Source organism: Dermacentor variabilis, chromosome 8 (genome assembly GCF_050947875.1).
Source record: "Dermacentor variabilis isolate Ectoservices chromosome 8, ASM5094787v1, whole genome shotgun sequence".
NCBI classification, from domain to species: Eukaryota; Metazoa; Arthropoda; class Arachnida; order Ixodida; family Ixodidae; genus Dermacentor; species Dermacentor variabilis.
Window position 1 is genome coordinate 23,205,591 of NC_134575.1, and position 26,964 is coordinate 23,232,554.

Here is a 26,964-nt window from a genome sequence, read left to right on the forward strand (position 1 = left end):
CCGATGGTGACAGCAGAGAAGTAGCGATGAGTCCGCAGCCAATGCATGGGAACAACTGCCACAGCTCAAAGAATACGACTGCTCTAGTTGGTGTACAGTCTGCACAGACACATCGTTCTTGTGGGTGGACAGCACACAGTGAACAGCAAAGTTTCAGAGCAAAAATGCGAGAAAAATTTGTCACTGGCTGTCCTTCTGCGACTCCCGTATGATTAGAGCCAGCATGGATTGAGAGGCACAGCCTGCATGTGCATGATCTTGGTGCTACTGAATTAGAACCATGTGTAGTGCTATTATTGACCTATTAAACCCATACCTGATCTTGGTGCTGCTGAATTAGGACCATGTGTAGTGCTATTATTGACCTATTAAACCCATACCTGATCTCAGTTTTGTCTTTTAATCAGCGTCTCATTTTGTCTATATAGAAGAGTGGTTTATGGTGTGGATTAATGTGGAACGAGCTGAGAAAAGCAACAGCTACGTTATGTTATGGTAGCCATGATTGTGGTCAGTACGTCGTCGTGGAACAATGATGTAGCACAAGCAAGAGCATGGGGCAAGTTTAGGTATGTGGCCCGTATACCATTAGTCAACGCACCGAAGTAAACGCAATTAGCGTCCTAGGCACATTCCCGCCAGGCATCACCGAGATCAAGTCAAGCATGGGCTTCAAGATGTGTCTCGGAATACGGTGGTTAAAGTAGCACGAACAAGACAAACAAAAAAGGGTTCAACTAGCTTTGATGCTTAAGTCATTTTTGATTACAAGCTCACCGCAAACTCCAAGGCTTGAAACGAGCTAACTTCTATAGTTTCTTTAGGATAGCAAATGAAGTGGTTGATACAGGATCTCGCAAATGCTGGCGAACACTAGTGATAAGCTTCCGGCAACGGCGCCTATCACGCTGGCCACGCTGGCCCGCCCACTACGAGCGTTTCATCACCTGCACAAAGGCAATGTGAAGGTGAGCGGCTTGAGCACAGTATTGGTGTCCAGGGTAACCGTAAATAACCAGTAACTAGCAAGAAAACTTGGCACACCATCGTATAGTTCCCAGCGTGGATGGGACAGTCGAACCTCGTTATAACAAAATGGTATGCAACGAACGAATGGATATAACGAAGCACCTTTGTCTTCGAAATTGCCAATTAAAATTAGGCCGACTATATACCCGATATAATGAACCAGATATTCAGAGTGTCTACCAAGTAGACATTTCCAAATTCCCTATCAGCCCATACACAACATCTCAGTGTTGGGTTATTATCGGGCATGTTAGAAAAATCGGATGTCTGGAAAATCTGTCATTAACTACCCTGGCAATACCTCGTGCCGATGACACGGTGTCAATGGCGATTCGTTGCAACTGCTGTTACTGGAGCCAGCATTAACATGACTTTCGTTCTTTCAATAAAGCTACAGCTAATTTTCCCTGATAAAAGCACAAATCCCGAGTTTTCCTCAAGTATTTCCAGAATATTCCTGTTTTCTCTGTTGGTAGACACCTTGATATTATAACGAATAAACAGCCTTGTTTCTGTAACTAACGTGTAACAAAGCACCATGCATAACCGCACAGTATCACTATCTTTGTGTGGATTCTATATCGGCGAAAGGTAACTTAATATATACTAATTGCTGCCTTACCCTCTGACATCCGAAACCGAGCAGCAGATTCCTGCAAAATGAAGAATTTAGTTTTCAGAAACCACTAATCTACTGTTGCTTTGCCAATATTAATCTTAGCACACTATGGTACAGTGAACAGTATTCGCCCTTGCATTATATGCCCCAATTTATTGCAATCATGGCTTTTAGAAGAACATCTGTTTGACCTAGTTGGTGTTTACTGCATATCATATTGACCGCAAATATGGACAGGGAAAGCGGAGAGAAATAAAAACGACACAGGCGGTGTTATTTTTGTGTTCTCATCCACTGTCCCCTCCATTTGCGGTCAATATGATATGCACGGCTTTTAGGTTACGTACAGAAACAATGCGATCGTACACAGTAATCCGAGAACACACATCGGTTCGATTGCAAAGGACGAATACGTCTTGGAGCATTATAGGAAGCCTAAATTGCTCATGTAGGATTTTGTCACAAAGGAGTACATGTGCTGTCACGGAGTTCGGCTGCTTAATCCAGGTAATAAGGAGTGCAGGTGTGTCGTATTAACGTTTTGCACACACATGCCACCATCAGAATTGCTAAAAGTTATCGAAGATGCGTGTCACCTTTGGAAACTGAACTTGGGGAATGGAAATGAGCAAGACAAAAAAAACTGGAATTACGTTTCTGGTTTCTTTATGTCCTGTTAATTTGCACTACACGAAAAGAGGTCCAATCACAATGTTATCAACTAGACCTTGAAAGAATTGTTTTGGAATGCGTACCTTTGCTCATTTGGTGATTAAGAGATTAAGATATGCTATTCTTTTCAGATTCCTAAGTAATCCATTCCATTTATTGATGAATTACATAATGCATACTCTTACATTTATTTCACATGTGGCACAGTAGTTTTGGGTAGCAAATGCGAACAGCGAGGAAACCTATGTTCTCCAGGGTCCATACTTTTTGCCTGCATTCTAAGAAATTTCAGGGTCCTATATAAAATATACAGGCATAGCCAGGTGAAATAAGTACCATGCAGGAGGCCAACTTGCCTATAGTCGTCCGATGACAGGAAATCCATGGCTGTACATGACGCAGCGATATCCAAGCCAGGTTTACATGAAGCCTTAAAATTATATATATATATACACACACCATTGGTTTCCGGAGTTAATCACCAGGCAAGCCTACAACTGACACCAAGGCAATTATAGAAGCCCTTGAGTACCTCCGAACTAGGTTGCAGTCAGCTTGCGAGAAAAAATTTAATGCTGTTCCAGACTATGCATACGGCCCTGCATTTGACAAATGTTTTGAAACACAATTTCAGCGCTTTTAATAAACATCCTGTTAAACCATAACCATATGCGCACGTCCTACTCCAACAAGACCCCATTTTCCCTTCGCTTGTTCCCCCCACACATCATACAAGAAGCAGTCTTCCGAGGTTCCAAACAAGAACAGCATTGCTTCGCTACAATTGTATCTTCTAATATAAATTTTAGGAACCTGCTTCAGCCATTCCTGGTAGTGAAGAAAGTTCATGATATACGATGTCTGCTGTTCTGCTCACAGCATTCACAGAGTTCATCAGTGATCCGTAAATGTGCAACTGTATTGCTGCAAGCCTTGCACGAAATGCAAGGCTTGCAGCTATACAGTTGCACGTTCACGGATCACTGATGAACTTCGGTGTAAACTAGCTCATGGGTTTTCTTTTCTCTGTTAGGCACTGCCATGTAGGTCACTCGTTGACTGAGCACTCCATACTCTCACCTCGTGCCACCCCTTCAGCCCCACGTCGTCGTCTTAACAGGGCTGACCCATGCGCTCACGGTATTCGCGCATGCATTGAAATGGCGAGAACCGGGTTCTAGTCAATTGTACTCCCACTGGGTGAAAAGAAACAGATCGGTCTGTCGTCAGGTTAACTCCTGTCAGGCTGGTTACGGCGTAGAGCTAGATAAGCGGCAAACTGGGGAAGTGTGTGGGTGGTTCTGACTGGCCACAGCCTCCCGCACGGGGCAGAGAGATGGAACGCCCAAATTCGTCATCTCTCGTTGGACAAGCAGTGTGTAAGTGAGATCAAAAATGCGGCATCCTGGAAATGTTGGCGAGGAGTGGCTGGATACATGTCTTCGAGCTACCAACGAATTACATGCGTCAAATTTTCTTGACGCGACAGATAAGTTCCAGGTACCTTGTGTTCAAACGAAGGTGTCGCGGCCATATTTGGTAACCTAATAAAATGCTGCGTAGTATGAAGGCTGTACCACATTCAGACAGTTTTTGAAGATTGCTTCCACTAAGTCAATTTTCCAGATCAGCAGGTTAAAGACATCTCTAGTGCCCTTCAGAAAGCGGTCAACCTTTTATACCTTGTTCATGTCAGATTTTACAGCAAGAGCGGGAGCACATCTTCAATATATGCCAGTTAGCGTATATTTATCAACCTTTCAACATTCGACGGCTAGTCGAAAGCACTTTCTTTCAGGGAAAATTACTCCCTCAACAAAAAATATATAGTATGAAGCACTCACGGTAATATATTGTCTCGTTTGAGTGGGAACACTATATATAGGTTAAGGTCAGTAGCTCACAATCAACACTCCATTCATGGCATCCTAACCTTCTGGTGGCAGGAGGAAGGTTCTGAAGAATGCAACAATGGCTGACGAGGACATAGCGGCACCGCACGTGACCAATCGGCATGCTCTAATCGACATGCATGGCTGCGCCGCAACATTGTTGTCATTCGTGTACTTGGCCTCTGCACAGGATCCAGGCAAAGGAAACAATGTCATCCAGCAGATTGTAGCCTGAAGCCATGAATTCTAAGTGCAAAGAATTCAGTCCAAGGAATTTGGCGAAGTTTTGCACAAAGAACACCGCAGAGACATATAGCCTTGCTAAGCCAATGATATACGTCGTCCTGCGAAAAAAAGATGGAGACAATGGCGTCCACCCACACGTCCCAGGACCACTTTTACTTTCCACACATTGATGACATATGTAAGCAACCCCGCGCACTGTTACTCTCTCCATGCTAAAATCAAAATTCTTCACTCGCGTTGTAAATAAATCCCTCAAGCCTAATTGTTTTGCGATAAGCAACACTTCGTCCCCGCACAAGTCTGCTGAAGCCCATGGCTCGTCGTACTCTGCCATGTACGACATAGTGACGTCGGACGACAAGTACAACGTACGAATAACGAGCGCAGGTTTCTGACGTATACGGTTGCTTATTTCAAAGATGAGACATACCGAGTTCATGGGGTGTCGTTATCAGGGAGCGCAGGTTTCTGACCTACACGGTTACTTATTCCAAAGATGAAGAGACTTACCAAGTTCATGGCGTGTTGCTGAGAAGGCCCAGAAGGCGCCCGTAATATGGCGCCACGAAGGTGCCATGTCTTGGCAAACAGGTCGCCAGCAGTAGATACCAAAAGAGCTCTCCGAGTGAGCTGCTAGATCCTGCATTTATTACAGCGAACAGAACTTCATGCTACGATCAAGAAAAAATGATGGCCACATAACAAGACAAACGCCTTCAGACTGTCTGCTTAGGACAAGACCTGCTGGAATACGAACTAAAGAGTTCCTGAATCTGACTATTTTACATTTAGAGAAAATTAGTGCCATCCATTTGATGACCGCTTTTTGCAACACATGCAAGTGACACAATTGCTGGCCCGCTTTGTTTTATTTTTATTTTTTATTCCTTGCACCAATGGCTATTCTGGTAGATGTAAATTCTGATGGCCTCTTGGACCAGTACGTATTTGACGGTTACTGAGGGGCCTTACACCGTTCATGGCCAGTGATGATCCTGGCAGAGAAAGTATTTTCATTTTGTTTCATGCAGTGCGTTAATTTAAAAGGAATGTACTGCTGGAAATGCTTTTGTCTACAAGATTTCACTCGCAAGTGTTCGAGCTCCCACAAGGAGCTATACAATAAATAATATAGCACCCTTGAGCGTGACAGTTTGTTCCCTGGGTAACATCCTAATAATTGAGGTAAGAAGTTGCATAAAACAGCAGGCTCAGCTTGCATTTGCGATGAGAAAAGGTGTAAATGAAACCTGTGCATGGAAGTGCTCTCTAGGCTGTCACTTGGAGTTACCTCGCCGCAAAACACAGGGGGTGCATGAAAAACAACTGTCCGCATGCATAATGCGAGGATTCGTCTTCGCATTACACTTGCATGCGCATATTACTGTGCTTCAAGAAATACAGCTCGACACCGTCAGCGGCTAAAAGCCGACGACTCCCATACTCCCTAATTCGAAATTTCAGCTCAGCTCTGCATGTGTATTCGTGTCGCAATATAATGGAACATCGTACCGATCACCGAACAGACCAGTGCGTGGGGCAATATATAAACAGGCCACACAGTTGCCGCTTCCCGGCAACTTGGAACCGTAACCTTCACTGGGAAGAACTTTCGGCGGGCGCTATGGGCAAGGCGACCTTTCTGGCTGTAGTTCTGGCTGTAGCGGCTTATGGTGGTATCTCAATGTGCCTTCCCCCACTGTCGTCTTCATGCTTTCGTTTAACAACTACTAGTCCATAAGGTCTTGTTCAGCTGCACCCTCCTCGAACAGCTTTCTTCCTCGCTACCCTGGCTTCGCTATCACCATATTTTCATCTTTCGCTGTGCTCGTTCACTCTGCTACGCCGCCAAGGCACGCCGGCGTTCAACGCAGGAACGGGCTCCTAAAAGCTGCGCTTGAAAATGTTGCAAAGATTGCTTTGAAGACCTACCAGCTGATCGTCATCTTCGAGGACGCCCGTGCCAGAGGTCAAGGTGGAGGCGGTATCGGTATCTTCTGCGTAGTCTTCAGGTTGACCTTGGTATGGTTCTCTGGCTGATAGCTGACTTCTGACAACGAGACCTCTTGTACGGTGTGCCCGCATACGGGACAGCCGCTGCCACTGGTACAGGGCGCACACCAAAACGCAGCGTCCCATAAAGATGGCGAGGGGCACACTTTAAAAAAAAAAAAAAAAACTGCTGAGGAATTGTATCTGTAGGACAAACCACAATAGCTCTATTTTGCAGCAGTCATTCCATACTTTTATGTAAAGCAGCAAAGAGGAGACAAGGTACAGTTCCACGCACTACATGAAGTGCGACGTGCACTTCGCTATCAACCACCACGTCCCACTAGTAGCCAACAGGACCCAACAGTTTTCCGTGTGTTCCACCTATTGGAACAGCCCTTTCGCACGCGTTCGCACGTCATATCGCACACCGTGTTGTGCCATATGTGTCGTACTTCAGAGGGACCTTAAAGAAAAACACTAATTTGAGCAGCATTCATGTATGGCTCTCCCGTAATATAGAGTAGTTGTAAGCATCAAATGGCTACCGGAAAAACGGATTGGTTGGAGATGATACTAGCCACAATCTTAAAATGGGTGTGCATGTTGGCAACGGAACATCCCACCACATCGTACCCCACCATAGTGTACATTCGTCCACATGGTCGCAATAGTTCCCTGTCGCACACAGATCCTCATTAGAAGCCTCATCTCGGTCAAACAGCCATCCGTGATGCGCCACACGCCACTGGCTTGGATGCTGCCGGACAAGCCGTACGGGCGTGGACCTTGTGGACCATGACGCTGAACAGGGCACACACGACTTTTTCTCAGCGCCAACACGAGAGTCAAGCGCATAGTGCTCTGTATCTGCCTTTTGAATGTCGCTGTTGGAAATGACAAATAAAACTTCAGCGTACTGGAAGTTACAGCTTGGAAGAACTCTGAAGGAATAGTAACTTCCTTGGGAGGTAACTAGTGTATGTAAGGTGGCCTTGACGGGTTGCCCAGATGATCTCTTTTTGTTCTCACAACTTGCCTGACGTTCTCGCTTCAGTGCCCAGTTAAAGGCTCCGGCTTTTGGCTCAAGGTCACTTGAAGGTAGCCAACAACAGGAGCAGAAAGCAGTTCATGCTTCAAGTAGCTTTGTGTGTGTGTGTGTGTGTGTGTGTGTGTGTGTGCGTGCGTGCGTGCGTGCGCGTGCATGCGTGTGCGTGTGTGTGTGTGCACGTGCGTGCATGCGTGCATGCGGCATATCTTTGCCACGACCATCCGCACCTACTTATGACCACTCATGTGCACATCATGAACTACCAGGTTTCACCAGTTGAGTGCCATCTGTGCAGTTTAACCGAGCTCAGATTGGCATAAACGGGCCTGGAGTGCAGCCTGATCCCAGTGACCAGAACCGGTAGCGCACTCTCCCCAGAACAGGATTGGCCACCCTGGTGCACTACTTGGCCACAACATATGAAAACAACCTCAGTCCCCAGCAGCTGTTAAACAAGTAACCACGATGGCGGTCAGACCTGTGACGCAGCAGAGGGTGCTAAGAATCCCTTGCTCCGGAAGGGCCGCCATTGGAATCTGAACCTGGCAACGTTTAATGTTAGAATGTTATATAGTGAGGCGAGTTTAGCAGTGTTATTGGAGGAATTAGAGGGTAGTAAATGGGATATAATAGGACTGAGTGAAGTTAGAGGACAAAAGCAGATACAAGGCAAAAAACGGGCATGTCTTGTGCTACCGGGGCTTAGCGGAGAGATGAGAACTCGGAGTCGGATTCCTGATTAATAAGGATATAGCTGGTAACATCCAGGAATTCTATAGCATTAACGAGAGGGTGGCAGGTCTTTTTGTGAAACTTAAGAGGTACAAATTGAAGATCGTACAGGTCTACGCCCCTACATTCAGTCATGATGATCAGGAAGTCGAAAGCTTCCGTGAGGACGTGGAATCGGCAATGGGTAAAGCGAAAACAAAATAGCAAGAAGCAAGCTGGAGTAAAGTCAGTGGGGGAATATGGCATAGGCTCTAGGAATAGCAGGGGAAAATTTTTGCAAAACAGAATAATATGAGGATAATGAATACCTTCTTCCACAAACGGGATAGCCGAAGTGGACGTGGAGGAGCCCGAACGGCGAGACTAGAAATGAAATAGACTTCATACTCTGCGCTAGATGTGGACGTGCTCGGCAAGGTGCGCTGCAGTGACCATAGGATGGTGAGAACTCGAATTAGCCTAGACTTGAGGAGGGAACTGAAGAAAATCGTACATTGAAGCCGATCAATGAGTTAGCAGTAAGAGGGAAAATACAGGAATTCCGGATCAAGCTACGGAACAGGTATCCGGCTTTAACTCAGGAAGAGGACCTTAGTGTTGAAGATATGAACGACATCTTATGGGCATCATTAAGGAGTGTGCAACAGAAGTCGGTGGTAACTTCGTTAGACAGGATACCACTAAGCTATCGCAGGAGATGAAAGACTTGATCAAGAAACGCCAATGCATGAAAGCCTCTAATCCTACAGCTAGAATAGAACTGGCAGAACTTTCGAAGTTAATCAAGCGTAAGACAGCTGACTTAAGGACGCTCTCAGGAATGGAGGAACCCTAAAAACAGTGAAGAAGCTAGGAATAGGCAAGAATCGGATGTCTGCGTTAAGAGACAAAGCCGGCAATATCATTACCAATATGGATGAGATAGTTGAAGTGGCTGAGGAGTTCTATAGAGCTTCATACAGTAACAGCGGCACCCACGACGATAATGGAAGAGAGACTAGTCTAGTGGAATTTGAAATCCCACAAGTAACGCCGGAAGTAAAGAACGCTTTGGGTGCTATGCAAAGGGGGAAGGCAGCTGGGGAGGATCAGGTAACAGCAGATTTGTTGAAGGATGGTGGGCACATTGTTCTAGAAAAACTGGCCACCCTGTATACACAATGCCTAATGACCTCGAGCGTACCGGAATCTTGGAAGAACGCTAACATAATCCTAATCCATAAGAAAGGGGACGCCAAAGACCTGAAAAATTATAGACCGATAAGCTTACTGTCCATTGCCTACAAAGTATTTACTCAGGTAATCGCAAATAGAATCAGGAACACCTTAGGCTTCTGTCAACCAAAGGACCAGGCAGGATTCCGTAAAGGCTACTCAGCAATAGACTCCTGCTAACTCAGCTTCAATTGTAGCAAAAATAATTAGCATAGGCAAACTGGCCACACATCCTAATCTCCTCCATACTAGCATTTCGAGCACCTGTTACATCTCTGTTAATATAAAATTGCCGCCACCTTTTTTTTTTCTTTGAAATTGAAACCCAAGAGCTCAGGCCCACATAACTGCCCCTGAGACTATATACACAACAGCCATTCGCCCATTCCAGTAACAGGCCCTCTTCTCATCTGCCCGAGACGGATCATTCAGTAACATGGTCAAATATAACAGAACTGCTTCACTAATTGCCCTGCAGACAGCCATCATGTGGTAGTCTGAACGTACAACACAAACTATTTATGACCATACAGTTTTGCACGTCACTAGGTATGAAACCCAGGCACAGTGCTTTCTACAGAGCTGAACTAAATAATGCCATGCAGAAAAAAGAGAATGAAAGCGCACCAGACAAGAGGCCATATGTTCAAGAAGATCCACACCACAAAACACACCGAAGACTACAAATGTGTTGCCTTTTGGAGTACTAAGGAGATGTAACTTCAACAGCCGTTTTCTCGAAAGCTTTTTTTTTTTTTTCTCCTCAGCTTTTGGATACCAAAATTTGTCCTGCCAAAAAATTAAACCAAGGATATTGCGACCTTGAGCATGCATTTAACTATGCTGTCTATACTCAACGAGCCTTTGACTGCATTTTTAAGCCCTCAGGCCTTCCAGAAAAAGTAAGATACTGAATAAAACTAATAACATTCTCAATCTACCGCAAATTTACACACCACAAGCTCCGAGAAAATGCTGAATATCTGCGCAGCCTCATGACGCAGCTCCGAATTTGCATTTACGGCCTCTGCCAGTGTATGTGAAGAACATTGTAAATGTTCGCTTTTACTGACTACTGTTACAGGCTGCTCAGCCGCTACAGTACCGGCTGCCATGACTGCACATCCGCGGGGTTTTCTCAGCTCCGTTTAAGTTTACCGGCAACGCTCCCTTGTATGCAGTGCTTGCATTAAAAATAATTACGATAGCCGTATTTACATGAATGCGAAAGAATGCGACAGTGCTGCATAATATTTCCTAGCGCATCAGGAGTAATGCGATGCACCAAGGTTTGCATGCATTTAATGCGATGCACCAGGGTTTGCATGCATTTAATGCGATGCACCAGGGTTTGCATGCATTTAATGCAATGCACCAGGGTTTGCATGCATGTGCGTTACCCGTGTTGCGATAGTGGCGGCACACGATGTTGCACATCGGAGGCAAAGCAGTGCTTCCGGTACTATACCGGGGCAAGCCAGTTCGCCGTCCGGAAAGTGCAGCAAATCCGCATCAAATTCACTTCTCCAAAATTCCCATGTGATGCGATCGCGTTTACATGCACTGCGAAGTCGACTTGCTCCTCAATCCAGACCTGTCTGGTACATTAATGTTACACAATATCCTAGCGTCTCGTTTCCATGGACGGGTTGCGCTAGAAATTTGGTCTGATGCGATGCGCCACTTGTTGCATTCACATAAACAGGGCTATTGCCGAAGCTGCCTGCTGTGATCCTAATTTACCCGAATTCTTTTTCTTGGTCACGAGCAACAAAATTGCTAAATTAGTTCTCTTAGTCTATAGAGATAGGCTGTTTTAATACTGCTAGGCCTAGAGAGAGCCACTAATGTGAAGGGTTCATTTTCAAAGAGGAGTACTTCAATTCGGGACATACTGCGTATTTAACCGACTTATATAACAAGGACACAAGAACACAAACCATAGAAACTGCAAACACATAAATACAACACAAACACATATATACAAACAAACGCCCAAACAATTAAACAGATATATACAGCGCAGGTCCTGTGTATGTGTTCTTGCATCCTCTTATTTGCGCCGGCTAAATTTGCTCTGTGCCTCTTTTCCCCTAGCAAGTGGCGCCATGTGACTGCAGTGCTGGGTTCATGCATGCTCTGAAGCAAAACCTTCAGTGCAGTGCTAACGGATGCTAACTGCTGTGGCGCCATCTGTTACATAAAAATTGACAAGCTTTTCCGCGTCATTGCCGTCCCTCAGGGCATCAGAACATAACACTGTTAGTGGGCGTACCGTCCGAAGCCATGCGCTTAGGGTATGTCAGAGATGTTTTTTGTGAACTTACCGATACGGTTCGAAAGACGCATTGCCCACCGCCAAGAAAAAGCCATTTGTAGAAGATGCAGGAAAGATGCCGTTTGGGCGTCCAATACAGAACAGTGCATAAACCCCATGAACGAGTGGTGATGACCTGGAAAGAAAACAAAGTATGCTTCCTTATTATGCATCAAGTTCCAAGTCTGTCTAGTCGTTCGAGAAAATTACACGCCATTTCAAGCAACATTTAAATCTCATGACACAACATAAAGCGAAAACAGAAGGACGCTAGCTAGTAATTACTCTTATGTAATCCAGTGATTGCGAAGAAAGGTTTTCAATTTCATGAAGTCGCAAGCAGCTAGCAACTATAAGCTCCCCTTCCTGCATACCTTTAGGGGTACGAGGACACAACCAACAATCATCCTCAGGTTTCTGGCTTTTATGGTAAGATCACACAGGAGCAGTACAGGCAGCCACAACAATCGAACGGCCTTTAACGAAGTACTTATTCTGTGCACAGCACCCGTTGCCGTTTTACATCAAGCGCCTATGCCTAGTCACTCTGCCAGGTCACGCAGTGACAGGAGGGCCATCCAACTGACCATTGGAAAGAACGCGCCGGACCAATATATGCTTCTGCGCTTCCTCATGAGTCCTGACGTCACCACCCGGGTGCTTAAGTGGTTCCTTGACTGGGAGTGGCATCACACAGGAGCAGTCCAGGCAGCCACAACAATCGAATGGCCTTTAATGAAGTACTTATTTTGTGCAGGTACATTCTATTTATATCGTTACTTAAGTAATCATTAGTACTTAGGCTGCCGGACTGCTCCCTACTGTGTGTGCAATATGAGTGAAAGGCTCCTACGACCGTTAAAGAACTTGCTAAGGCTTTGGTAGACTTGACTAGTAGACTTAATGAGAAATATGAAACGAAGAAGACCTAATGAGCTTGATAACTGAGCTGGACCCTGTAAAACAAGCAATGAACTTAATCAATGAAAGCGTCGAGGCATTTTGAGCTGAAATGCAAAAACACTAAAGAGCGAAATAACCGAAGTTAAGGACGACAATAGGGAAATAAAAAACAACAACTTGACTTTGTCGAAGGACAAAGAGAAACCAATCATCATAGTAAGATTCCACTCTCGCAAAGTGAGGGATCAGGTTCTGAGAGCGGCAAAAAATCAGAGGCTGAACACGTCCACCTTGGGATTCAAGAATAGCTAACCAGTGTTTGTGAATGAACACCTTTGTCCAGCAAATAAGATACTTTTGGCAAAAGCATTGAATGCAAAAAGCAAAAAAAAATTGGAAGTTCACCTGGGTGTCAGACGGCAAAGTGTTAAATGTGCAAGACAGAAAATTCAAGGGTTCTGCACATGACATGCGCAGAGGACCTCGATAGAGTACAGTAACCCATCAAGACAATAACGCAGAGGTTGAAAGGGCGTGGCACAAACAAAAACATATCAATGTTCCATTGTAATATCCGCAGCATAAAGAAAAATTTCGACCAGCTATGATCTATTTGTGACAACATTAATTTCATGGTTATATTGCACTCAGTTTTACAAACACGATATTAAGGAAGGACAGGACGTGGACGGACGAAGCGCATCGTCGTCCCGTCCACGTCCTGTCCTTCCTTAATGTTGAGTTTGTAAAACTGAGCGCAATATAACCATGAACGTTCACCAACTAGCCCCCTTCATTGCTTTACTAAACATTAATTTCAATACGATATCACAGAAACATGACTAAAGATATACCTGGACATATGATGTCATAGCCGAGAGCTGTTTCCAGCGTCTAAATGATATCTCGAGCACTCAACAATCTGTGGAAACGCTATTTAACAATCTGTGGAAACGCTATTTGCGACAATTGAATGGGGTGTCATAGCTGGTGTAGCATATTGACCCCCAAGCTGAAGCTTAGATGACTTCAGATCAGTCATGGAAGGTGTGCTGATTCAATGTGTAACCTCGCATTCCCAGATAATCAGTAGTGACTTCAATATAGATCTGCTAAAGGATCAGTGCCATGATTACTTGTTCCTCCTACAATCATTTTATCTTAGAAATGTTATAACTGAACAAACACATTTCTCTGAAAATTCTACGACACTTATTGATCACATGCTGCACAGTCTTGATACTAATGTAGAAGCTGGTGTTTATGATTTTGCAATTGCTGATCACCCCTCGACTTTTCTTTTCATGCCACAATAATATTTACATTATACTCGTAAAAGAGAAAAGTTGCTCCCGAGATATCACACACGCGTTAATTATTCGCAAGTACACACCCTCTTGCAACACATGTTCGAAACGCTGTTTAACGATGACGTGGAAGTAGAATGTGATAACATTATTTGCAGTATCACGAATGCAATAAAGGAGTCACCGTATTCGTGCACACGGCATAGGTATGATCACGCCATATGTCCTTGGATAACACAACCTATTCTAGCACTACTGAAGAAAAAAAAATTATTATTACAATAAGATGAAGTTAAACAAAACAAATGATTATTACAAGGCTGAATTGGGCTAATGCCTAAATTTAAAAGGGGCATATTGTGCACGTCTCAATGCCCGTTGCGACACAAAACAAACAAGGCAAATAGAGAAGTGACAGGGCTCGACAAAAAAAGAAAATTCTCCCCGACAATGTCACAAATAGCCTTAAAAATGATTTTAATGATTACTTCGCCACGATTGGCGAAAACATTACGAAACAATTTAGTACTGCACGGCCCAGCATGTATGTTGAAAAAAGTGAAAACAGATTTAGCTTTCAGGCCATAACAGAAGAGCTGGTGACGTCTGCTATAAAAAATCTACAGTTAAACAAAGCCACAGGAATAGATGGTATACAAGGTAGGGTAGTAAAAGACAATCCAGATATTTCAAGTGCTCCACTTTGTCACAGGAATAGATGGTATACAAGCTAGGGTACTAAAAGACAATCCAGATATTTCGAGTGCTCCAATTTTTCATCTAATCTATTTAACCATTCATTAAATGCGAATTCCTATCCAGATGTATTGAAAATGGCTAAAGTTGTATAACAATTGTATAACTAATTGATGGTTTTTTTATCCAAATCTAGGAATGTCACATGTGTATACCGCAAGGATCCGTATTGGGTCCTATTTTATTCGCTCTATCAATTTATGATTTCTACAATCATCTAAAGCCTTAATGTAAGTGGACGATACTGTAATTTTATTCACAGGTAGTTCACTTGAAACCTTACAATATACAGCATCCAATGAACTACTACTAGCTGTTTCAATATGGTTTCGTGAAAATCAACTATTCTTAAATGCCAATAAAACAAAATATGTTATTTGCAAGCGGTATTGATTTGGTCTCTCCAGTTAAGGTTACTGCCAAATATAATGCCTAGATACTCTATGGTTACTAGATACTCAATACTCATTCAATGGTTGGATTGTTTAATGATATACTAATTGAAACGTGGTTCAGAGTTTATCATTAAACAATCCAACCATTGTATGAGTATTGAGTATCTAGTAACCATTGAGTATCTAAGCATTATAGTTGGCAGTAACCTTAACTGGAGAGACCAAATCAATACCGTTTGCAAAAAGTTCTCATTAAACTGTCACACTCTCATACTAGCACATCAATACTTTGATTTGACATTGCTACGAACATTTATTTTAGCCTATCTCACCACCACCTTAGCTATTGTTGAGAGTCGTGAGGACATACGCACATAACATACCTTACTCTTATTACAAAAACGAGCTATTCGTGCGAATACCATCCCACAAATACTCTTATTTCAGAGGCTGCGTATACTGCCGTTTACTGACATACATGAGACTACCAAGATTTCCTGCTTAGTAAATAAAATAATAAACAAGAACACACCTCTGCCTTGTGCCATTTTCACTGCATGCACGCAACGGTAATCTTAATCTCCCTTTATGTTTGCATGTGTATGGCAAAAGATATTTCAATCCTCTGGTGTTAAGCTGTGGAACCAATTTGCCTCTTGAAATAAAACTCTCAAGAAATCTTGACATTACAAGCAAATGCAATTTCTTATGTTACCAAGAACGTTCATGAGTTTTGTTTTTTGTTTTGTTTGTTTTTAGCACAGTTCTGTGATTATTTATAGTATTTACCGCTTATGTATGATACTTTTGCTATTTTGTTTGTATAAGACTGCTAGTTATTGCAATACAATATTTTTTTACCCATCACTCGCCGCTTTAAGCTATGGGACCAAATATTTTTGTACGCACTTTTCATATCATTTGTGTAAAAAAATTCCCTTTTGATTTGATTTGACCTCAGCAATCTCGACACAAGAGCCACTCGTGCTGGTTTAAGTCTTTTTGGGGTACCTGTATTTGAAATAAGTGAAGCATATCGTGCACGATGTGGGGCCCCTGAGAACGCAATGTTCTTTTTTTGCACTCACACAGTGGGTGGCTCGATTTTATTTTTCTCATTAGAACACATACTTTACCACCACATTTAATATACTGTACCTTATGCACACATTGCAAGATATCCGGTTATCCAAAATAAAGGATTCCCGTCATCGGAACAAGTTTTTAATAATTGTCTAGCCCATATAGCAAAGCAATTTCCTTCTACACAGAATACGTCAAAGACTATTCTGGCACACTCATTTGCAAACAAGGCTTATTAGGGTACCACCTCATACGGTACTGCTCATCTTGCTTTTTAGATTAAGTGCACCTCAATGAGGTTTTACATGACGAGGTATCTGAGCATTTTATTATGCATGCAACTGGACTTGCCTACAAGATGAGGAGCACCAGCTGGATTCTTAGTGTGTCCACAGAGACCCACAATGCATCTGCTGGACAACGACACGAATGTAGGCTTAGCACGGCGTTGGCCGTGGAATCGCCGACTAGAATGTCCTACAATTTGTTGATAAGCATCGGAAGTGCGATGTAAATAAAGTTTGCATAATCAAGATACGAGAGCACAAAAGCTAACGCATGTGCACATGTGAGAATAACCAGCACAAGCTAGGTAGGCAATGTGACCAAAAAAAACACGAAAAAGAAAGGCAGCATAATTCATGAAAGTATGCACAAATATGGCAGCAATTAAACAAGCAATATATTCAGAGCAACTGAAGAAGTGCATAAACCCGAAGGAAGTGTCACGGTAATGCAGTGCAGCTTCGGAAGTCTATGGCTGGCTTATAGTCATCAACAAGTATTTTGATTAATTTATTTCCCTTAAGGGCCCCTGAAACAGTTCGGACAAATTTTGTAGATGTGTAGGGTACAGTTAAACATATCATTCACACCACAATTTGTGCGAAACGTCTCATATTAAGAGTTACGTATGATTACAAGTTACCCTCCTTCATAGCCATGCATTTCGTTCGCCTAGTGATCGGGGCTAAGCACCGCCTTCACTGGCTCTGCGTCATGGCACATCGTGTTGTCAACTTGTGGTTCTCTAGGAGCGCGTGCACGAAGCCTCCCTAAACTCTCTGCCAGCTGCTTGGCAGTCAATCCCAAGTGAGAGCTATCGAAACAGCGTGCGTTGTGAGCATTCTGTCGTAGCGCAGGACGTGTCTGGTATTCCGGTAACCACAGGCTAGCTGGGCATTTCGACGGAACAGTGGAAGCATAAACTCAAGCTGATGAAGGAACCTTAGCATAGACATACGTGAGCTGCCTGATGGGTCTCCACGGTCCAGCCACCCGTTAGCGCAGAGCTTAACACAGGAGCTAATATTGCTCTAACCAAGTGTAAAACATTTTAAACAGTTACAAAAACAACGTGTGAACAATTAACTTCTGCGAAAATTTACACCAGCAGCAAAGAAGAATACATTGTTACTGCTACTGTCTGTGGTTGAGCTCTGCGCTACGATGTCACACCTTGACATATTGCCAGTTGCTAAGTTTGCAGTCCACAATGCAACAATGTCGAATCATTGTGCTCACGAAAAGACAGACCGACTGACCAAGGAGCTCTCGTCAAAATGGAGCATGTAACAAGCACACGACGCTTGCTGTGTGTGGGAAGTGCTTAATTGCAGTGAGAAATTCTTGTGCATTCTTTTTCTCTTGCAAGCTTTATAGAAACAAATTAACTAACATTCCAACTATTACGAACATCATTTGTTGACCATAAAAGTGGAAAATTATCAATGATGCACTCTGGGCAGTCAATGATCCGAAGGACCTACTCTAACGACTTGGTCCGTTTATAAAAAATCTGTCGAAATCGTTTCAGGGTCCCTTTAAGAAATTGTTTCAAAAAGTAAACCAGTATCCTAAAGACAGCATCACTACTTTTCTAACAGTTTACGTTAGACAACACAAGCTGGTACATTGGATATTAAAAAAAAATTGCTATTTGAACTTACTTAAGGTATTAGGAGAAAGGGCCAACAGGAAAACATACGATCGTGCTGCACGCAACCGATCGCCACAGCCGGTGTTGTGCTTTGTGCATCTCTGTCACTGGAATAATCTGCGTTAAAAAAGGACAACAATGAAGTATGTGCCATTAACGCCACCGGTGATATAGCACTGCTCGTTTGGACGCAATGCCTATTATTTAATCGCTATTTAAGTCACCATGCGAGAGAGACGCTGCATGAGTTTGAGCAAACTTGAATAAATAATAGTGCATTCGAAAGCTCTTGTACTGCATGCACTATCGTATGCTGGTGCATTCACATGAACTAGCATGAGTTCGCACAGCTACTAGAGCACTCACCATTTCTGTACTAGGCCCCTTAGCTGAACAGCAACGGTTAATAGCGGCAGCCGCCTCAAAGTGCGGGCTTGAGTACAACGTAGGGTGACAACACAATGCGGCTGTTCAAAGTAAAAATGTGCACTTTCATAAAGCTTTCCTTGCTGAGAAGACACCGACTTTCGCCCTATACGTACATGTCCATTCACATGCAGCAAAGATGGTCCATCGAAGGCCTAGTGAGTTGGCAGAAAGTGCTTGTTCGTAATATGTTCGTAATAGCCTAATGGCACACAAGGCAGTCAGTCATGTGGGAGCAGGAGTTTTAACGTGAAAGTGTTAAGGGCCCCGTGTCGTATAAAATGTGATGTCGGCATTCTGTGTCCGACATTGTATAGCAAACAATCATTCCGAACCACAACCACACAGGCCTTCTGCGTGACGCAGACGTGTTACTGAGGTAATTGCCTCAAAGTAAGATGCACCAGAATATAGTGACGTGCAACATAAACACAACCAGGAGACAAGACAGCGTCGAAACGTAATTTGAATATACCAGAAAACATAATTCTGTTATGTGGAAAACAGTTTCCAGTGCTTCTACCATTCATAGAGCGGCACGCTGTGCTCGGTTCCTTGCAACCCTAGATGGCACTAGCTTCCATGCATCTGCAGCTCACACAAGAGGTCGCGTTTCCACCAGAAAGCTTGCACACTTGCCTTCGTGCATAGCGTTCGCCACCATCGTTTCATGGTAAACATTATGGTTGCATAAGCTGCTATTGCCAGGAAACGTGAGAAAAGCAGTCAGGGTTCTTTGAATGATACAGCATTCCACTCCTAAAGGTGAAGCTTAGTCCTTCAACTTTAGTTAAAGCATGTTAGTTCGAGGTATTAGCGAAATAAGATATTTTTATTACTAGGAAAACAACAGTCTAATAATAAAGTAGTAGTTGCTAATAGCTGCTTGCTATTTGCCAATACACGAGCGTTAAGCCACGAATTCCTTAAGCATGTTCCTGCATGGGGGTTTTCATGAGCCCTAGAAACTTGACATGTCCAGTCCTTGGCTCCTTTCTAAATCCCTGCCATCAACATCGACCGATAGATAAATAACAGGACATGAGGAAAGGCTGTCAAAATCCCTGACGTCGCGGCAAGTTGTACAGAAACTTCCAAGTAAGCGTCACCACCTGTGTTTCGTATTTTGCGAGTGTTTATCACTGGCTCTTGTTTTTGCAGAAAGGTTATTCACCAATAAAGCTCAAATTAATTTGCTTTTTAGTGTCCATCCTAAAATACAAGGCTGGCCTTTCACCAGCATTATTCATTGCACACCAGCGCTTCTCACCAACTTCGAGATTTACACACATAACAATTGGTCAAAAATATAATTATTACCATCATGTCATATGAGTCAATATGAGTCATGAGTCAGTATGAGTATGCCATGCAGCATACTAAGTGCAGTTGAGCTTGTTAACAATAACTCGAATAGATTTCCAATATAATAATTTTTTACCTTCATACGGATAGGTTAAGGCAGACAAAGGGCCATTTCTTTTTCTAGCGTATGATTAAGGAATCATTTCTTGACTCAAACAATCCTTGTCACTACCCATATTTTGGTAGGAAGTTTATTTTCGTAGGAAGTATATTTTGGTAGGAAGTAGTTGCTACTATATTTAAAACTTTGTTTGTTCATTTCCCTGATATTACTGTGAACAATATTCTATAAATTGTAATATATTCTTGCTTTTTTATTATTTTCTGCATTATCAAAATTATGTAACGATTCCCTATTACATGTACTACTAGCTTTAGAATAGGGGCCCCAGTAGTTTGGGGCCCCAAAGAGCTTTGCGGGTGTTAGCGTTGGGGCATGCAGGAGTGAATAAGAGTTTTGAAATAGGGTTTTGCGTTTGCGGATAGGGTCTTGCGCTGACAGCGCCACTACGGCGTCAAAGAAAAACTATTAGAAATAAATAAAATATACCGTTTTATGATAGAAATAGCAATTTTGACTTGCGTGTATCGCATTTAATTACATTTTAGAGGTTAGTCTTCAAGCAGCAAACAATTAGTAGCGCTTAGTTTTGAGCAACAAAACCAACTTTACGTGACTTCACCAGCCAAGCTTAGCCGTGTTAGGCCTACAAGCCATAAAATCCACAATCGAGTTCTGAAGCAGCGGCGTCTAATGAATCAATCTTCATAACACACGCTAGTTGAGAGAAAGCGATAACCGCAGTCACTTCTAGCTTGCGTACTTCACGCATTACCGCGAATCAAACATAGTTTGGTGCTAGGTATTTAGAGCCGTCGCTTCGATGGGTGCCGCCATGTTTGTTGACGCAAAGCTCTTGGAGTCTATCGCTATTTGGGCTCCCGCTAAATCGGTGAAATAGCGTTCCCAACGCAACACCCAAACGCAGTTTGCGTCTCGCGCATGCGCAGTGGCTTCGACGCTATTTCTTTGGGGCCCCAAAACGTTTGGGGCCCCTATTCCAAAACTCTAAGGTCAAACTACACGCACGCGTGGCTGCACGCGATAGATCGCCGCCCACGCGCGTCATGCATGCGCAGATGCTACAGGACATATCGTACGCGTCGGAGCTCAGCGCGAGCATAGATGACAAAATATCGGGTGCTCTGGCTTCCTGAAAAAAAAAATGCCAGCCAAGTGGACGCGTGCGAGGGCGCGCGCTTTCGCTGCCAAGCGTACGTGTAGTTGGCATTTACACAGAGACGGATACCAAACGTAGGAATGGGCACCCAAGAGCGGCGCTCTAAAAAAATCGAGAGCGCCGTATCCCGTTGCAACGCGGGTGGCCTCATAACACAACCGCGCGGTTGTCGCAAAACGCGTTTAGCGCAGTTACACAGCAGGCGGAACGCCCGTTTGACCGCTAACCCATGCTGACTGCCTTGGTAATATCGATCAAAATAACCCGACGTTTCGCTGATGGCGGAAAGTACATGAACTGATTGCAGTGTGCGTCCTTCGTGGTTCCTTGAAATGCGTGCCGACTGTCTTTTACGGATGCCGTGATAACCATTTGGCAAGACGATCTAGCTCCTCTGCTCTCATACTCAGAATGTGCGCCTCTATCCAGAGATGACGCAAACGCGACGGCACTCTTCCGGCCAACGAAGGGTCACAATAGGGATCAAGGGTGGCTATCTGCACGACGAATTATGCGTCGAAAAACAAGTAGGCGTTAGTTGATGCCGCATGCGTCTGCTTCAGCGTTCTGAGAAACGCGAGCCGCGTCGATATGGCTTACAAGCACTCCGAAGCTTCTGACGAGTTTTCAGGCGTTCCGTGCCTGCTCTTCACGCCATGCTCATTTCGTGCCAAACTAGGTTGAAATTTTTGCAACCGTGAATGGGTATGCACATGCAGCTAGCTGTGCAAGACTGCGGATGACGTTAAACTGCGTAAAAGAGACACCGCCATTAAGTTTAACAACCGTAAGCTGCGCCCGTGCAAAAAGGTATTAGTCGCACGCCGAGGACTTCTATGGAGCAGCTGCCTGGTTTACTATTGCATGCTTTTAAATGTATGTATGCACTGGCGCGCAAAACTGGAATAAGTATGCACGGCAATCAATTTAGACGTAACGGGTATTGGAAGTGCTCCGCACTTTCGAATCATGCCAAAACCAATATTTTACGCAATTTCACTTCGCCTTCCCTGTCTTTAGAAACCAGCACTGAACTTCTGTTGCTTGACTAGGGCTGCCTACCTATCACAAAAGAAATACATAACGTTTCTATATCGTTTATCCGAGACGAAAGAAACGATTTAAAAAAGAGATGAGTAAGACAACTTCGCTGGTAAAACGTCGTATATGCCTGCTAATGTCCGGCTTACTTTTTTCAGACGATCTAGAACAGCTCTTCAAAACGTATTCGAAAAGCTGGTCATGACATGGGGTTGGGAAAGACACAAATATTTAATTCCTTTGCCAAGGCTTTTCATATACGATTTCTAAACGCTTTCAAGACGTTATCTAAAAGCTGATCTAGAAGTAGTCTTGAAAGGTTTACGATAATCAAGCTCGTTTTCGCGGCTTCCAAATGAATCGAAGCGCCGGTGTCTAGTGCTACTGAGCTCCAGGCGCAGTGCCAAGCACTGTTGCCTGCAGAGGCCGACACACGAAGTCACCCGACGCATGTCCACGAAAATGAATTCGCAATGCCGCTTTGGTGTGCAGCAAAAATGTTTATAAACAAAATGGGAATGACATCCCGGTGAGAAATGGGCGCGTGTTGACAATCGGTCAGGCCAGGATTCTTGTCACGTGAAACGAGCATATCAAAAACCAACACTTTATTGCAAAAATGGTATATGAGAAATGCAAGGTACATCTAATTAAAAGCACATCAAGAATCACTAAGGCTACCAGAAACAATGAACTAGAAATTGGTCAAAAATGGCTAGAATAAACGAAATAGGTAAGTACGCGTACAATCACGAGCAGCAAGAACGCGAAGTGTGCTAAAGTTTCTTATTTTGCCCAGTAAAGGGCACATGCTATGAGATGACCAGACTAGAGTTATTTAGAAATTGATGTCACAGCAACTGGAAGAAGCAGAATGATGCGAGTTTAATCACATGGTATCTGCCTACACCAATAATCTAGGAGCTTGAAAAGGTGGCATCGTCTCAGGTCATCGTGTACCCACCACGCACGCCCGAGTCCATTGACGGCGATACGTTCGAAGATGTGAAGACTGGTGAGAACACTTCGAGCGAGTCGCAGATTTCAACGGCTGGGACAAGGCAAGGAAGCTTCGCAACGTGTACTTCGCATTAGAAGAGTCGGCGAGGACGTGGTACTTCAATCACGAAGCGGCGCTATCTTCATAATTTCGGAGACAGAATTGCTTGCCGCGTATGCCAGCACCGATCGGCGAGAGAAGGCAGAGCACTTTCTCCAAGCCAGAAACCAGCGCACTAACGAGAGTGCTCGTAACTGGCATGTGGAGAGCTCGCTGCGGCATTACATGGCAATATTACATTAACTCTAAAGCAGCAAGTGCTATGTATTTTTACCCATCAACTTACTAAACGAACCGACATCCCTAAACGCCTAAGAGGTTCCTCCGTTTGACGTACGCTTGGAAAACTTGTTGCACAAGGACCAAGAACAGAGGGTGCCCTGTTGCACGAAGTGCACCAAGAGCGCACAAATCGAAAAAACCGCGCGAGCGCTTCCGTAACTCCGTGCGTACACATGGCACACGTACGAACTCGGTGAGGCTGCGCAGCGCGGAGACCAGCACCATTCACAAACACCAAAAAATAGTGACTACCTGAAGTAACAGGATATTTTACGCCAAAGGGATTCACGACTCACGAGCGCAGTATCCACTAGTGAGTTATACATAGTACATGCGGTATCCGATCGCGAACTACAGAAACTATAACAAGGACAAAGCTTCAGAAGCAGCGAAAGATATTGCTAACATTCCGAGGCGCCGAAGAAAATCGAATTCGGCCGTCTCATATTGGACAAAAAATTCCTAAGACCATGAAATACCAGTCACGTGGGATAAAATGGGCCAAAATACATCGAGGCTGAATCGCAAGCGATAATGGCACGGTGTGGTTCACACAATATTCTATACGAGTGCGCTGTAGGCCAGGGCACGGAGGGCACGGAAATACGACGGGCACTTCACCTCATGTCTTGCGCTACAGTACTCGTGATGAACATTAACAAAGAGCCCGTTTGTCAGTTCTCTTGTCTGCAACATTCTTGCTAAACGGAATAGTGAAATACCGCAGTGACTGGTGTCTAGAGGATATTGGCAATGTGCGCAGAATTGACATTCCCACCTTTCTTCATATCCTGCAGAACTTGCTACTAGTTTCACGCATGACAGCCGATCCCAATAAGGCACATAAAAGCAACATTTCGTCTCGAACTTTCATCTTAATACTGCTCTTAACGCCTTAATTACAACATCACTGAAAAGGCCGTCACATAGCCATAGCTATATGACAATGAGCTTGAAGAGCAAATTAGTGCCCTCAACTCGGCGCTCTAAAACTCCAGATGCTCTTCAAATTAAGATTGTTATACAAACAAATCGATGCACATGCAGTGCCAAGTAAGACAACAAAGCACAATACTTACTTGACAAAGGACAGCGCGATAAAAAACAAACACACGACTGCTCACACGAGTAGAACTATGCACAGACAGCTTTCACACGGCAGCCTTGGCCACAGCTCAGCTGCTCCCCAAATTAAGATCACACAAATAAATCGCTGCACGCGTAGTGCGAAGTAAGACAACAAAGCACAATACTTGTTTCACAACGAACAGCGCACGACTGCCCAAACGCGCAGAATAGCGGAACTATGCGAGGCTGTACACACACAGAACACCTATACAAACTTAGAGAAGGGAAACTGTACCTTCCACAGTGCTACGGAAATAAGCGTAGCGGTGGCGTCGTGAACTAAAGTATGTGACCACGGGTGGCGCTGTACAACAGGAAACGGAAACGGGGTTTTGCACAGTATGGTCGCTTTACCTACTGGGTTGTGGCTGATGCGCATCGATCGTGCTCCCGCCAGTTAGGTTGCTGTGTGGCAAACGTAGCGCCTACATATGTATGTAGGCGCTACGTTTGCCACACAGCAACCAAACTGGCGGGAGCACGATCAAGGCGCAGCAGAATATATGTAGCGCTGAGTCATATCGAGTTAAGGCACACTCTGAACTGACTTTTAAGGGCATCCCGAGCGGTTTTTCGTTTATTACGCCGCCGTTACCCCGAGTTGTGCCGCCGCGCTCCAGCTGTTGCATTTCGTGTAGGGCTACTGACAGAGTGCGGTTTCCAGGTGGCACGATGGCCTCGACTGGAATAAACGCACACACCAAAGATTGAGTAAGCTTGAAAATATTTTATTTGCATTTTACAAGTACAACAAAAAGCACACGTCTACGGGTCCACACAAACGCGGTTACATAGTCAAGAACATAGTCAAGAAATGGCTCATTAATAAGGGTAGCACAGACGCACAAGAAAGAAGACCTAAGCTACAAAACGTACAGTCGGCTGCTAAACATAACTTCTCTGTCACCGCGTGTCACTTTTATACAGCATCTTTAGAGCCCTACCAGGCCGGGTAATTTGGCGAAAAGAACGCAACAGCTTACGGCCGTCAGCTGCCTCTTCCTTACGGGTGTCATAATTATCCTAATCTCCGCATCAACGTCGTGCAAGTCCGCATACAGGTATCTGTATCTGAACCGCATGTGCCAGCTTAATACATGTGTAGTGAAATTATGATAACCACTGCGTCTTATCAAACGTATTGGTTTTGCAAATGCGCATTACAGCTGACGGAACGACATACTGTAAGTGAAGCACAAGAGAACAAGGACAAAAGGAGGATGCAACACTTGAAGAAGAAGTGAAGAATTAGTAGGCGTACAGCAAACAAGCGATGACGGAGAACACACAATGATGCATCGGGTGTTCTGTGACATCGCTTTGCGTACTTACGGTGTTATGGAGATCAACGGCATAAAAACGTACCTTCAAGCGTATTCCGTCAACCTCCGCCGCATTCATTATGATAATCAACGCCTAAACAAAATGAGGCACTATTTTTTGCCAAGAGTAGACCTCTTTACAGCAAGTCTGTGTAATGACTCGCAGACGAAACCAGCATGCTTTCGAAAATGTTTTACCGCCGTAGTATTCGAACGCCAACGGCCAGGAAACACATCGATACCAATAGGCTGTCGGCTGTCGGTGGTTAATCAAGTACAAAAACCTTGACGCTATGACTAAAAAGCAGCTTCAACAATCAAATTTAAAAAAAAATCAACTGCCTATTTGCCTGAGGTAAAAAAACATCCTTAGACACCTCGATTGTTCATGTCAATGGTTTGTGTAAATTAAAAAAATTAGCATGTTCAGCGCCCCTAGCAGAGAAAGCACCAATTAAAGTATTCGACCAAATTACAGTAGCTCCACTTGCGCGCTTACGCTGAAACGCGCCTCGATTGATTTTTCGCCCTCTGTGGCCATTTGTTGAACTTGAGAGTGTGCGGGGCCTGGTACACAGACCGTTTTCACAAGGCAGCCACAGCGGCCTTCGACACACGCTTGGTCATGTGACCGATGTGATGACTAGTGATGACTGTATTGTATCGCCACCTTGCGTAAGGTGGCGATACATGTCGCGCAGAGCCAGACGCCGCCCCCACTTCCTTTGTTCTTTCGCGCGCTGGCTCGCTTGCTAGATATGCCGCTCCGACTCAATCTAGAGCAGTGAGCTGGCCGTTCCCGTTGTGCACTTCGCAGGCCTTTCATTTCGGACGCCGTCAGTGCCGCATCATTGTGGTTAGACGATTGGCGCGTCTGACAATGCGTTATCACACCAAGCTATGCGCCCAAGCGTGCCGAGACGCTACCGTCGAGTCCCATGAATATTAAAG

General features: G+C 44.2%; 1 protein-coding gene across 3 annotated transcripts in view; it reads right to left on the reverse strand.

The window, feature by feature from the left end:
• Positions 1 to 26,964, reverse strand: part of LOC142589818 (uncharacterized) — a 33,620-nt gene continuing 6,656 nt past the window's right edge. Inside the window, exons 2-9 of one of the 3 annotated variants that reach the window (XR_012829975.1) lie at positions 18,159 to 18,265; positions 11,776 to 11,901; positions 6,391 to 6,616; positions 4,969 to 5,098; positions 4,254 to 4,394; positions 2,677 to 2,750; positions 1,652 to 1,682; positions 1 to 99 (exon numbers count right to left, since the gene is read on the reverse strand). Coding sequence is in view for 2 of the 3 variants with exons in the window: in XM_075701398.1 (XP_075557513.1) it covers positions 3,434 to 3,516; positions 4,254 to 4,394; positions 4,969 to 5,098; positions 6,391 to 6,597 (561 nt within the window). In the remaining variant the exon portion in view is untranslated. The other 2 variants (XM_075701399.1, XM_075701398.1) reach the window with 2 other exon arrangements.